This window comes from Euleptes europaea, chromosome 2 (assembly GCF_029931775.1).
Source record: "Euleptes europaea isolate rEulEur1 chromosome 2, rEulEur1.hap1, whole genome shotgun sequence".
Classification (NCBI taxonomy): Eukaryota; Metazoa; Chordata; class Lepidosauria; order Squamata; family Sphaerodactylidae; genus Euleptes; species Euleptes europaea.
In genome coordinates, this window is record NC_079313.1 from 90,972,338 (window position 1) to 90,986,997 (window position 14,660).

General features: G+C 45.4%; 1 protein-coding gene across 1 annotated transcript in view; it reads left to right on the forward strand.

Annotated features, from left to right (window-relative positions):
• MFSD4A (major facilitator superfamily domain containing 4A) overlaps window positions 1-14,660 on the forward strand; it is a 50,773-nt gene that overhangs the window by 22,721 nt on the left and 13,392 nt on the right. Inside the window, exon 3 of the mRNA XM_056867729.1 lies at window positions 2,088-2,327. Coding sequence (XP_056723707.1) covers window positions 2,088-2,327 — 240 coding nt within the window. The remainder of the gene's footprint in view (window positions 1-2,087; window positions 2,328-14,660) is intronic.

A 14,660-nucleotide genomic window follows, 5' to 3' on the forward strand; every position in this document is an offset into this window, starting at 1 on the left:
CTCACTATCTAGGCCTGAGGGCTCTACTCCAGAGGAGACCTGACTAGGCCTGCCTGCAGAGCACAGGACAAGCCCAAAGTTGCCAGCTCATGACTATGGGTTGGATCCGGACTAACAGTTCTGCAGGAGAAAGGAACTTTGCCCTCAGAGTGGGATTTTTCCTGCCTCCCTTTCTCTCGGCAGCCCAAAATGGCCTCCGAAATTCTGTTTGCTGCTCCTCCAGGAAAAGCTGTCAGGTAGCATTTCAGGCTGTTGTGATGGGGGAAGCAGGAAAATCACACTCTGTGGGCAGAATGCCTTTCGCCTGGAGAAACATCTAGGCTGGATCCAAGCCTATGTACAGAGTGAAACCATTCACAAATGCCAGTATCTTAAATCACTTCAGGAAGGTAATGTTGTAAGCCCAAAAGTTTAATTGCATTGTCTGCCTGAAGTTATTTGCATTAGGAAGTAATTATGCTCTGAATAAGTGAGTTCGGGTAGCCACTTTGTTCTCTTTGACATGTTCGTTATAGCAGTAAATACTAGGCTTGTCACCCAATTAAAGAAACCGTAGTTGATTCATTGGCCAATGGAAATGTGCATCTGAATAAAGCAGTGCTTGGCTTGGCTTTTCTTGTTTGCAGGTGAGTCACATCATTCACAGCAGGCAGCATCTGAGGTGCTTCTTCATGTGGGTGGGGAGGGAAGGAGAAAAGCAAGTGCCTCTTGTATGATGACGCATGGTACTTGCAATAAAAAATAATCTCCGGTCACTTTCATAATGTTAAGCTATTTCAATAGATTGGTCAAAGGCTGCTTTCAGACATTGCAAACAAGCTCTTTTAGTATCTGTGTGATGAGGATGAGCCTAGTTTCGCTTTGGGCTTGCGTGCTCCCTCCCTCGGTCCCTCAAATGCAGAACAGAGATCGAAAGCTTCCTGGTTCAAAAGCAAACTGCAGCTTGTTGTGATGTCTGCGTTTATGAAATCCTGGTTTTACAGACACAAAGTAAAGCAACCCAATGTCATTGGTCAGAGGCAACAGTCCTCCTTACCTCATTTATCCAGGATCCTTAAAAACATGGCAGCAAGCTACACATGCCAGTTCCTGAACTCTGGAGGAATTCCTCCTCCTTGCAAGAGTTCAATCACCACTTTTGGTTGCAAGAAGATGAGAGGATGAGAAGCCCTGTTGAGCATGCATTGCTTTTTGTGCTGGGGTGGGGGAAGGGAAGCATGCTGGTAAGGCATATTATCTCCTCTGGCTTTATGGGCATGGGCAAGGTGGAGGGGGGAACAGCTTCTGTCCCAGCTGCCTCAGGTAGCAAAATATGTTGCTGCTGAGGAGGTCTTTTCACTGCTTGCAAGGGGAGGGGAGAATCTATGCTTGCTCTTCTAATGGAAAAGAGCTCTTTCTTGACATTTGGCTTTAGCCTGATTGACCAGTTACATAAGTTTACTAGGGCTGCAGCGTTTTAACATCTTTCGCCAAGTCCCTCCATCTTTGTGCATCTTAAGGCATCTCTGCACAGCAGCCACCCAGGTGCCTAGTTGTATGATGCAGCATTCACCAGATATAGAACTTTGGAAAGGCGTTCTTTCCCCTACCCTCAGGACACTCCTTGAAGAGAAGAGAAGGCATGCGCCAAACCACAGTTGCCCATCAGGGTGTGACCACTGAAGCCTCAGTTAATGTGGGTTATGAGAGATCAGATGAAGCTTGAGCATCATGCACTAGTTGCTTGAATCTATGGGGCAAGAACTCTCAGTATCAAAAAGGCCTCCTCAAGATAATACATACAAACCTGTTACTGAGTTGATTAAACACCATTTTCTGGCCCAGGTGGCACTCCTATACCATTGATAGTTTTGTGTAGGGAGAAGATCAATTTCTCCTACTATGGGGCTGTAGCGATAGGAAAAGACTCAGTTCTGGAAGGATGTTTGAACAGGCCTTCCAAGTTACCGGCAAGAGTTCTGACTGTTGTTCTAGGCTTGTTGTTTGTCCTGATTTAACTTAATCCGGCCAGCCTTTGTCATCAGAGATGCCAGATGTGCTGGGTGATGCCAGGAGTAAAAGATCTGTTTGCTTGTTCTTTTGTGCAGGCCCTCCATTTCTTCGTGGGCTTTGGTGCCCTGCTAAGCCCTCTGATAGCTGACCCTTTCCTGTCAGACACCAACTGCATCTTGACAAACATCACGACCAACGGTAGCAGCAATCTCCCTCACATCCGGAAGTCACTGGTCCCACATCATCCTGGAAACTTGTCACACTATGACCTGCCCACGAAAGGACTTGTGGTGACACGAGTCTCTTACGCCTTCTGGATTATGGCCTTGATCAACGTGAGTAATGTGATAAATGACTAACGTATCATTCCAGGTGAACATCCTTGAAGGCAAGTGCTTGAGGTTTTCATGCGGAGACCCTCCCATTAGATACACAGGTCCCAGAAAGATGTTGTTCCAGGAATAACACCTTAAACCCAATTTGTAGTTTTCAAACTTTTTGGGGGGGCAGGAGGTGGCACCAAATTATTCCTGCCCTACTGTGGTTGTTTCCTCAGTTTGTTTAAAAATTATAAATAGTTATGAAACAGACTGCACAGAGGTCATATTGTCCCTAGACAGAAAGGTCGTGTTGAACCTATTGGAGTAAAAAGGTTCATAAATCAGAAGGGCAGCCCCATATTACCACTTTGCATGGGGAGGATCACCTGTGTCTTCTGCTAGTATTTTCAAGGAGGAAACAAGGTTTTTTTGGAATTATTGGACATGAACAGAACTGCAACTTGCCTGCCCTGCAAAACCTTCCTGGCACAAGAGGAGCGTAAAATCCTCTTCTCTGTGTGTGTGTGTCAGTCAGTCAGTCAGTCAGTCAGTCAGTCAGTCAGTCAGTCAGTCTCTCTCTCCCCCCCTCTCTCCCCCCCTCTCTCCCCCCCTCTCCCCCCCTCTCCCCCCTCTCCCCCCCCTCTCCCCCCCTCTCTCCCCCCTCTCTCCCCCCTCTCTCCCCCCCTCTCTCCCCCCCTCTCTCCCCCCCCTCTCTCCCCCTCTCTCCCCCTCCTTGTTCTGTGGTGCATTTATTAGTCTTTATGTCCACCTTGCAATTATCTGTAACTGGCTGCAAAAGAGCCCTTCTGGGTGTTTTCATTATGTGTTAATACCTATATAAATATTAACCAAACAAGGTTTCTCTCTGCCATTTAACCATCGATGGTTACAGTGACGTGAGCATTTTCCAGTAGTGTATTACTTGAAATGAAGGGCAGTTTTAAAAGGTCTCTAGGCTCTCATAAAGAAGTAGGAATCTTTGCTGGGCAACTGTGATGCTCTGATCAGAGTCATATTTTTTGGCTGGGACAGTCGCTAGTATATCACCAGTTTCTAAAGCTCTTTCTCCTATCTATCCCTCATTCGTGCAATTCCATGTTGCCAAACAAAACAAAACAAAACAAAACAGAAAAAAACAGGGTCTGTAACTGCACTTTGGTGTTAAAAAGAGATATGTGTGTGTTTGTCTGTCTTTGGCTCAGAATGTGATCTATCAGTTTGCACAATCAGTAGAAACATTTAATAAAGGTTTTCCTGGACTGTACCACTCCAGGTCTGAAAATATGCCTGAATATATAACTTCCCTTATGTGTACATTTGTGGTAACTCGTTTTTAGGCTACTTTTCGGTCTGCAAGGGCCCACAATGCTTACGATAAAAACAAATTCCAAATGACAAAACAAACAAGCCAAGAAAATGCAAACAAATCTGAGCTGGTCTGGAGCTGCCAAGCTGCTCACTGCCGGTGCAGGTAACATGCTATGGGCCACAAGCCCTTTAGTTTGCACCCACCCATGCGAAATTCTTGCAGGAAGAGGAGACTAAAAGCATAGATGGGCTTCAGCTGCACGTAGTGTGCTGCTAGCAAGACAGCAGGATCTTCCTCATTTCCCCTTCTCTCTCCCCCCCCCCCCCAGCATCACCAGGGTGTCAGGGTAGGAGCCCAGAGACCTGGATGCAGTCCCCATTCTGCCGTGAAACTTGCTAGGTGATCTTAGGCGTAGTGTAGTGGTTAAGAGCAGTGGTTTGGAGCGGTGGATTCTGATCTAGAGCACCGGGTTTGATTCCCCACTCCTCCACATGAGCGGCGGTGGCTAATCTGGTGAACTGGGTTGGTTTCCCCACTCCTACATATGAAGCCAGCTGGGTGACCTTGGGCTAGTCACACTCTCTCAGACCCACCTACCTCACAGGGTGTCTGTTGGGAGGGAAAAGGAAGGTGATTGAAGGCCAGTTTGATTCTTCCTTAAGTGGGAGAGAAAGTTGGCATATAAAAACCAACTCTTCTTCTTTTTCAGTTGCTTTCTTTCATTCTAACCTACCTCACAGGATAAAATGGAGGTATGGAGTCCGATATAAACTGCCCTGAGCTCTTTGGAGGAAGGGCGGGATAGAAAAATGCTAAATAGGTAAAAATGAGTCTCAGGATTTGGGATGCTGGGGACCTGGCAGTACAAATCCTTATAGTCATTGGAAGCAACCCCCTGGTGATGGCCTAATGTTCCACTGGCAACCCTCCTGGCAGCTGACCAGGTGAACCTTAAGAGCTTTAAATGGCAAGTAGGGTTGAACTCTGTGGTTCACCTCTGTGTGTGTGTGGTTTGCGATCATGTCACAACTGAGTTATGGCAACCTGGTAGGGTTTTCAAGGCAAGAGACATTCAGAGGTGGTTTGCCATTGCCTGCCTCCGCGTCACACCCCTGGTATTCCTTGGAGGTCTTCATCCGAATACTTGCCAGGGTCGAAGCTGAGAGTGTGTGACTGGCCCAAGGTCACCCAGCATGTTTCCATGGCAGAGTGGTGATTCGAACCTGGGTTTCCCAGTTCTTAGTCCGACACCTTAACCACTATACCACACTGGCTCTCTGGCTCACCTCTACAGCACATGTATTGCATAGCATGGCACTTCGGTTCTTGCTAATCTTAACTGTAACACAGCATATACTTACCAGGTACATTTACTTCAGTGCCTGTCGTTGGCAGAGACTGGTACTTAGAGTCCAGAGACTGCTCCTGATGAATCTGTGCTTGTACTTCTCACTCCAGTCTGATGTTTAATAGTTACAAATAAGACTAAGTCAGCTGAGTTTGGGTCTGAAGCATAACTCTGTTAGCCCTCACCGCTATTTCTTTGTGCCCAGGCTGGGTAGAGGTTTCTGGAAGCTCACAGCCAGTTAAGAATTAAGCTGGTAGAGCTTTACCCACATTTTTTTTTTATTTAACCAAGGTGGGCCTCCAATTTACCTATCCTACGTACATGTCAATATTGTTCAGTAATCTGGCTTTGTGGTTTGGCTAGAACTTTGAATAACCTAGAGGCTAATAAACACAAGATTTATTCTGGAAAACTAAACATAATTTCACAAGCATGCTAAAAGGAAACATAAAATAACTTTTTGACTGATGCTGAGAGGCTATTATGTGCCTTAGGAAAGGATGCCGCACTTACAGCTACAAAGAATCTACAAATTATTTAGCTCATTCTTAGAGAACAAAGTCAGGCCTGTCTCTCAGTGGGCAGAGACTGACAACAGCATGTGTTCATTAAAACTGGCATGTTAAACCAGTTCCTTGGACCTGATGATGATGAGTTAAAGTTCCTCTCTTATCCATGAAAGGGTCCCTTTGAAGCAGAATAGAAGGAGCTGTTTCCAGACTCTTTTAAAGTTCCAACTGTACCATAAATATATAGCTTAAACACTGGGGGAGGGTGAAAGAGAAAACTGCTATTTAAGAATCTTATTATATCACTACAGATGTTATCTCTTGAACATGTTACATAAAAGCTCAGATTTTAACTCCAAGGCATGGCAGAGAATAGGTGAGAAAAATTCCATTCAGGAACAAGGACAACAGGGTCTAGAAGACTTTAACACCATTTTTTTAACCGCCAGGATAGGTAACTAAATAATAATAATAATTTTTTGCAGTCATAGACCAGTAAATATCATATTGCATTGCTATGCTACAAATCCAAAATCTAAAACCTTACATTTAAAAAACTGGTGACAAATAAAATATCCACAGTATAAAACTTGGAGCAGAGTTAACTATACTTATTCAATTTCCTTATCCTTTCCATCAGCCCTTTTCTTGCTCCGGGTTTTTATCATACCAGCACAAAAATTGGCCACTTGTTTTGAGATCATGGGGTTTTCGTCAATTAATAATTTATCCAACCATACCTGCTCTGAACTTTCTGCAAATTTAACTATTATAGGATGGACAAACTTAACCCTCATGTCAATTTCAAATGGGTACTGTATCTCCTCCCCCCACCCAAATGGTAAAGTTGATTATAATATAAACCAGAATTTCACACTTGGTGGCAAACAGGATTTGATTTCCATCATATTGTTGCCACGTTACTGAGAAAATGTGGGTGCAAACTCAAGAAAACATCGCTGCAGATGAGAAACGTTAGAGAGACAGGCTTTCAGTTTCCTCTTGCACATTGTTGTTTCCCTTGGACCCTGCCAAATTTACTCCCCCCCCCTTTTGGGCCCAGAGGAATAGTACATGGCGCTGTACTATACTAGAAGCTTAGTATCTCTGGCCTAAGGTTGTCGGCCCTCTGGCTGTAAAGGCCAGGTGCTTTAGGGGGTGGAGCTTGGTGAACATCATAGACCCAGTAATGGCACTTCTGGATGATCATCCAGAAGGACATCCCCTCCACAACACTCTAGGAATTCCCACGATCTCTGTGGTATGGACCACAGAGATTGGGGAAATTTCTAGAGCATTGTATGGGGGCTGTGATGTCATTCCCCCCACACACACACACTTTCCCTCTTGCTGCTCAGATGACTGAGTGTGGGCAAATGAAGGCAGGAGCAGAAGCTAGCCCATCATGGGCAGGCAAATGGTAAACCTATTGTGGCACTAAAAGTGCCTGGATGGAGCCATCTTGGAAATCCTATGTACTCCTCATTGAGAGTATCAGAGAGAATAATTGTAAATAATATTACGGATTATGGCATGTTCTATAAAGTGGGCTCATGGGGTAAGTTTTGTAAGCATTAACACATTTGGGTACCACGATTACAGCCAACAACAGCTGTGAGTGTGCCATAGCTTCTCCAGGAAGACTGTGGGCAAAGTTTAATTTCAAGGAGGATTCATTTGGGTGCTCTCTTCTGACCTCATTAACCTCCTCCTTTTACACTGCAAAATTGCTTGCACAATTTTTAGTCCTCTCCAGCCTCTGCAAAGCCTTTGAGCAATTCTGTGTGCGTCGGAGCTTCTATATTCAGTTGTGCTTCGGAAATATTAGAGTAGCCTACTTACTTCCTTGCCAACTCTGCTGTAGTCAAGCAAAACATATGGAGCTGGTGGGAACAGGAGCAATGCCTGTACTTTGCTTAAAGGGAGAACCTTCTTGTACAACTAACGATTTCGGTGATGGAGAAGAATGGTGAAAGCAGCAGTTCTATAAAGCAGAGTGAAAACAGATGTACCTCCTGGAGCGAGCAGAGGCTTTGGTTGTTGCTGTGGAGCAAACTCTGCTTCTTCCTGTTCGTTCCTCTATTGGTTCATGAACCTCTTTCCAATTCCAGAATGGGTTTTTATCCCTCTCCATATGCCTCAAGCAGAGCTTGAGCATATGTCATGCTTACGAATGAGAATATTTATTTAGCACTTTTAAATTCCAAGAATGCAATGTTTCGGAGGGTAGCCATGACGGTCTGCAGTAGAACAGCTAGATTCGAGTCCAGTTAAAGTTCTCTTCGTCAGATACCAAAGGTGCTCCTTAGGTATCTGACAAAGGGAGCTCTGACTCTCGAAAGCTTGTACCTTGAAAACGTTATTGGTCTCTACGGTGCCACAGGCCTTAAACCTAGCTGTAAGAATGCAATGGAGGCATCAAATAAACTTGAAACATTATTGTGGCCAGTGAGGGGAATGGCAAGGGCCAGCCAATCAGTACCCAGCACAACTAGATGAGACCCTGGAGAGCTAAATGATACTGATGGTCACAGAGGCCGGACAATCGGCCCTCTGCGAGGCTGGCTCCTCCTTGCTGCTGAGCTGGATTCAAGATGGATTTGTATATACTTGTCCAAATAGAGAATGTGCAGTTCTATAGCCAGTTCACTGGCTATAAGTCCCTCTAATTTTCATAAGGTCCTTCCTCCAAGGACCTCAGAGCAGCATAAATACTTTGTTCCTTCTCCACTTTAACCTCACAACCACCCTGTAAGTAGGGTTGCCAACCTCCAGGTGGTGGCAGGAGATCAATCCGGTGGCTGGAGAGTCAATCTGGAAAGAATTTTATTGCAGAAGGAGGCGATGTTTATCCATCTTTTAGACACAGTGACTCCTGGGGGTTTGAATGCCTCTTAGGACTTGACATGTTATATTTAACTCTGCCATTTTATTATGATGGTCCCTTCAACTAGATTACTACCTTTTCACTGCAGCATGACTTATCTTTAACAGATGAGTCATTACACCTGTCCCCTATTAACGATTATAAACTAGCATCTGCCTCCAGTGGGCTTTAAATTATACGAACATACGAGTTCATGGCTGTTTAGGAACTGGCAAAATTGCGGTCCACAGTAAGTTTGATATGAATTTGATGAGTTATTATAGCAAGTTTATGTTGTTTAGAGTGTTGCTGAGGATGCTATTATTGCATTGTTGAAGTTATGTAACATTTCTGAAGAAGCCTCTGCGAAACAGGAAAGAGTACCCGATCCCTGTAAAGAAAGTTCAAGAGAGTTCAGGATCCCTGTCTGAATTCTTCAATTTAGTGACTGATATTGGTCTCCTCATTATAAACTTTTGCATGATAGAGTTGGATTTATTGCCACCAGGCCTGGCGGCTTCTGGGTGACCTATTTCTTTCAGTTTGTTAGTTTAAAAAAGGACTTGTGTTATCAGTGCATAGTATAGGTATGCCTTAGCAACACTGTAAAGGAATCTTTCTATACCTTGTATAGAAATCTATGCACTTGCCATTCGTTAATTTTAGTGGTTGGACATACAATATTGTCTTGTGGATTTTGTGGCCATCGTTGCTGTAACTTCTTGTTCAACCACCAGGGGGTAGCTGCAGATCTTCCACTATTACAATTGATCTCCAGGCAACAGAGATCAGGTCACCAGGAGAAAATGTCCACTTTGGAAGCTGGACTCTATAGCCAGCGTGATGTAGTGATTAAGAGCAGTGGTTAGGAGTGGTGGACTCTAATCTGGAGAACCGGGTTTGATTCCCTACTCCTCCACATGAGCGGCAGACTCTAATCTGATGAACCAGGTTGGTTTCCTCACTCCTACACATGAAGCCAGCGGGGTGGCCTTGGGCTAGTCACCGCTCTTAGAGCTCTCTCAGCCCCACCTACCTCACAGGGTGTCTGTTGTGGGGAGGGGAAGGGAAGGTGATTGTAAGCCCGTTTGATTCTTCCTTAAGTGGTAGAGAAAGTCAGCATACAAAAAACCAACTCCCCTCCCCCCCCTTTTTGTTCTTTTATTCATTCATATAATGAATGGCTCTAATAATATATAATGGCTAATAAGATTTGAAAGAGGTAAATGGCAAAAGATCATTAAGAGCTGGGGACTCATGAAACGTGGTTTTGCTTGTTTGCTTTTTAAAGTTTTTCATATTATTCTGTGAACCTGGGGGTGGGTGATTCCCCCCCCCCCAGGTCTATAAAAAAATACCCCTTGTCTGTGCATAGCCTGGTTCTGTGAAGCCCTCCAACTGCATAGCAGGAGAAATACTGGGGAAGTGGCACCTGCCAAAGACTGATGGCAGGAAAATGGCATTTATGTGGGTGTAACCGTTGCAGAGTAGGAAAATGTATGCTGTTCCTTCCAGGTGGCATGCAGAAACTGCGCGTTTGGAAAAGAAAAAAAAATCAGCGTCAAGCTGGTTTGTGAAAGAGCACACTGAAGGCTGGGTAAACCAGAAACAGCACTATTACAACAAACGTTGTGTGGCAGCGCCCCCCCCCCCAACCTCTCCAGTTTGGAAGCTGAGGCACAGGAAAACCCCAGTTCTACACTCACTGCTCAGGCTATGTCAGTGTAGCAGTAGAGCTAGGATGTGGGGATCAAGACCCCTCCCCAGAGCTCAACTTGATCCAGAAACAGGATCAAAAGAAAATACATTGACAACGATCATGTTTTCTTTTGAGTGCGGAATTAATTAAGCACGTTTTCGAAATGGTAAATGAAAAGTCAGAAAGCAGCTTAGTGAGCAAAGTGGATCAGGCAGACTGGAACCGTTGCCGCTTTCTCATCGGCTGCCGGCACAGGGCCAAGCCTGATAAAACACATTCAGCTACTAAATACTGCTGGTGGGGAAGGAGAACATAAGCGATGTGTGGCGTTGGGTAGTAGCTTCTTGGCTCAACTGCAGGAGCAGTTTATCTGAGCGGCAGGAAATTCAGCAGCAGTACCACAGCCATACAAAAAAAAAAAAAAAAGCATTTGAAAGAAAACCCTTCTTTTAGCTTCATTTTGGAGGGTTGCCCCCCAAAGGTTTCCCTGGAATTGTAAATGTGCCCAGCAGAAACAGGAATTTGCGTAATTCTTCGAGATTAACTGAGCTGCTGTCATCTCCCAGTTGGTTCAGTTCCAGATTCTATTATTCAACAAGTTGGTGGATGAAGAAGTTGAATGTAACAGCTTTAAAACCCTTGGTGCTCTGCCATAGGTTCTGATCATGGCCAGCCCGCACCTGTGGCGGAAGGGTCGCTCCCTTCAGCAACTGCGCTAATGCTTTAGTCTAACTGCTCTAGTCGAGGTTGCCCAATCCAAATAATTCAGTTCCCACCTATTGTGCTAAAGAGCTTCAGAAGTGAAGGAGAGGCAAAAAAAAATTAAAAAAAAATTAAACCACTTCTGATTGGTTCTTGTAGGTTATCCAGGCTGTGTAACCGTGGTCTTGGTATTTTCTTTCCTGACGTTTCGCCAGCAGCTGTGGCCGGCATCTTCAGATGCCAACCCCTTTCTGACTATATATTACTCTTCCTACACACTTGACACTGAGAGACACTGTCCTTCAGTGTTACTCCTCTGAAGATGCCGGCCGCAGCTGCTGGCGAAACGTCAGGAAAGAAAATACCAAGACCACGGTCACACAGCCCGGATAACCTACAAGAACCGATGAACTCTGACCGTGAAAGCCTTTGACACTTCTTCTCAGTTTTGTTTCTCCCTCATCAACTGAAGAGTGTTTCTCAGAACTGGGGAGGAGACCACGTGCCTTCTCCCCTCACCGTTATATGGATGATAAACGCTGTTGTCAGCCCTGACACCACTTTGAAGGGTGGTAGGTAAGGGGTGGTAGAAACGACATGCTTGGAAGACAAGGGATGCCTTTGAGAGCACTTTTAGAAGTGGGGCTAAAGACAGGCTTTGATCGCAAATGCACTTGTTTTGTGCTGTGATGGTTGTAATGTAGTCGGCGAAGAGGGCGACAGCCATTTTGAAAATGGGAATGGCAGGCCTTAGAAATGCGCCTCCTCTAAACATTCTGTTATTTGCGAAATGTACACAAGTGCAGTGTCTTATCTGGGCTTTTCTCCTAAAAGCCAAGTACATGTAATGCTGGGAGATTATTATTTATTTATTTTGCACTTTCTTTTATGGAACCTGACAGGGTGTACGAAAGTTCCCTGTGAGGTTTCTCATTTAGGAACTGACCATACCCAGGCCTGCTTTAACCAAGCAGGGCTTAACATGCTTAGTAGTACCGTACACTAGGGTTGCCAACCTCCAGGTAGTGGCTGGAGCTCTCCTGCTGTTATAACTGATCTCCAGGCGACAGAGATCAGTTCACCTGGAGGAAATGGCTGCTGTTGAAGGTGTTCTCCATAGCAATGTACCCCATTGAAGTCCCTCCCCAGACCCCGCCCTTCTCTGGCTCTACCCCCAAAATCTCCAGGTAACTCCCAACCTGGAGATGGCAACTAGAGAATAACCTTCCCCAGTTGCCTTTCATCCAATTAAGGGAGGACTCCCAATTTGCTGTTGAAGATATAGGACTGTGTAGCTGTGTGCCCTTTTGTTTCGCTTTTGTCAGTGCAGTTGAATCCTGGAACCTCAGGGGAATGAACCTCTGAATAAGCTTATTCAGAGGTAGGGTTGCCAGGCCCCTCTTCGCCACCAGCGGGAGGTTTTTGGAGCGGAGCCTGAGGAGGGCGGGGTTTGGGGAGGGGAGGGACTTCAATGCCATAGAGTCCAATTGCCAAAGCGGCCATTTTCTCCAGGTGAACTGATCTCTATTGGCTGGAGATCAGTTGTAATAGCAGGAGATCTCCAGCTAGTACCTGGAGGTTGGGGACCCTATTCAGAGGTGGGCAGCGACTTACCCATCCCTCTCCCAAGGAGGATGTGGGGATGCTCAACAGAGTGTGAGTTGCCGCTAGCTAGTTAGTTTTCTGTACTGAACTCCTGCTATTGTTCCTGAGGGTAGTCATGTTGGTCTGCAGTATGTACAATTTGTATTTTTGTAGGCCCCATCCTTGCAGTTGGGAATGTTATTTTTCTAGCGTTCCCTCCCCTGTATAGGCACAGCACCTACATGTAAGCAGTTTGTATGCGCACAGGCTCAGTGGTAGAGCATCTTCTTGGCATGGAGAAGGTCCCAGGTTCAATCCCCAGCATCTCCAGTTAAAGCAGTGGTTCCCAACCTTTTTTTGACCAGGGACCACTAGGACTTTTTTGTTCGGTGCAGGGACCCCAAGGTTCAAAATAAAAATTCCGACAATTTGAAAATAAACTTTAATCATAACTGTTAGTTAAACATTAAACTTAGAATAATATTTGAATATATATTTTTATAATAGAGAACTTTTAATTGAAAATATTAATTTATTATGGGTTTATAACTTTGTTTTGCGAACCTTAATTTAGTTCTCACGGACCCCTGGTTGGGAACCAGTGAGTTAAAGGAACTAGGCAAGTAGGTGATGTGAAAGACCTCTTCCTGAGATCCTGGAGATCTGCTGTCAGTCTGAGTAGACAATACTGACTTTGATGGACCATGGGTCTGATTCAGTATAAGGCAGCTTCATGTGTTCATGCCCAGGTGGGGGAAGAAGTGAGGGGTGCCCCACAAACTCAGTTCCACTCCCCCTCGATGCACCGGTGTTCTTCTGTGTTCAGAGATGAATCACTGAAGGAAAACAATGAGTGACAGATCACAGCACATATGCAGTAACATTTTTCCTGTTGATGGTCAGAAGCAGATGGCCGGGGGGCGGGGGGGGGGGCGGGGATTGCAGCCAGAGCTCACCCTTACATTAGGAGTGCACTTAGCATCCTGCATCCATTGCTTTAGCACAGCCCGTATGCTTAGTCAGACATTCCTGGTGTTTTTAAATTACATTCAGTGCTCGCTATGGGAATTTGTTACCTATCCACATGTCATGGTGAGCAGGACACTGCACAAGCCTCAATATGGCCAAAAGTGAAAGGGGAAAGTCAATAACCCCTTTAAGGCATTACAGTTGTGCGTACCGGAAGTGCATGCTAACCACAATCTATGTGTGGTCACCATTTCATCAGAATAGGGCACCGTGCTTATCCAGTATCTACTACACTGAAGCAGAAAATATGTGTGTTATCCTATTCAGATGAAATGGTGAGCATGCATATGGAGAGGATGACGGACAGCACACGGTCCAAGTACAAGCAGTTGGATACTCCCGAATCTAATAGAAGTGGGCTTCTATTCCTGCTTAAAAAGTTGCCTGGAGAATCCACCCATTGACCACAGAGTGGCAATAGTCCAAGTGAGAAAATGCTGGAGTGTGGGAGAAACCAAGGCCTGCCTACCTGGTTCACTGTTAGCTTTTCAACAAGTGCTACGTCAATGCAAACGCGAGGCTCCGCTTACAGTTGCAGGCAGGGCACATAGCCATGAAGCAATTTTGATTTTGCTGTTTGTTTAGGCTTGCTGATGCTGGCGAGCCCTATGCCGAGGCCTCTTGTTAAACAGAATACCAGTAGGTTCAGTATGTCACCCTAAAGCAAAGCATGCCAAGTAGTAAGATCCTGTAATAAAACCCCTTGGCCCTGCCTCTGTGTATCTTGGCAGATGAACCAAGGCACAGAAGCCAAATAGACTCATCAGCACCGTTCATCTTTTTTCTTTTTTTGTTTGAAAAGGTAAAGCACAAGGGGAAAGACACGAAAGATGAGCTCTGTGCAGTTGGGTCCATAAATGAACACTCGGAGGAGCTGGGTGCAGGCAGGAGGATCACGGAAGGGACTCATTCAGCATTTGTTCAGTTTCTGCAAAGTGCCTTTCACCTTTCCACTCCTGGAGCAGTTTTCTTTAGCATATCGGACCAACACATCTTGAACTTGGCACTATCAAAACATGCCTTTGCAAAGCTGAGGCGGACATCTGTGTTTGTTGTGCTCTGTTGCTTTGTGAATGGTTTCTCCTGTCTTGCAACAGGCCCCCTGCTGGGTAGAGCAGCAGCTGCCTCTGCCTCAGCACCTCTGCTCAGGGATGGTCTGTGATCTGTGCCTTTTGCCGAGAGAGAGAGAGAGAGAGAGAGAGAGAGAGAGAGAGAGAGAGAGAGAGAGAGAGAGAGAGAGAGAGAGAGAGAGAGAGAGGTGTAGTTAGGGTTGCCAACCTCCAGGAACAAGTTGGATATCTC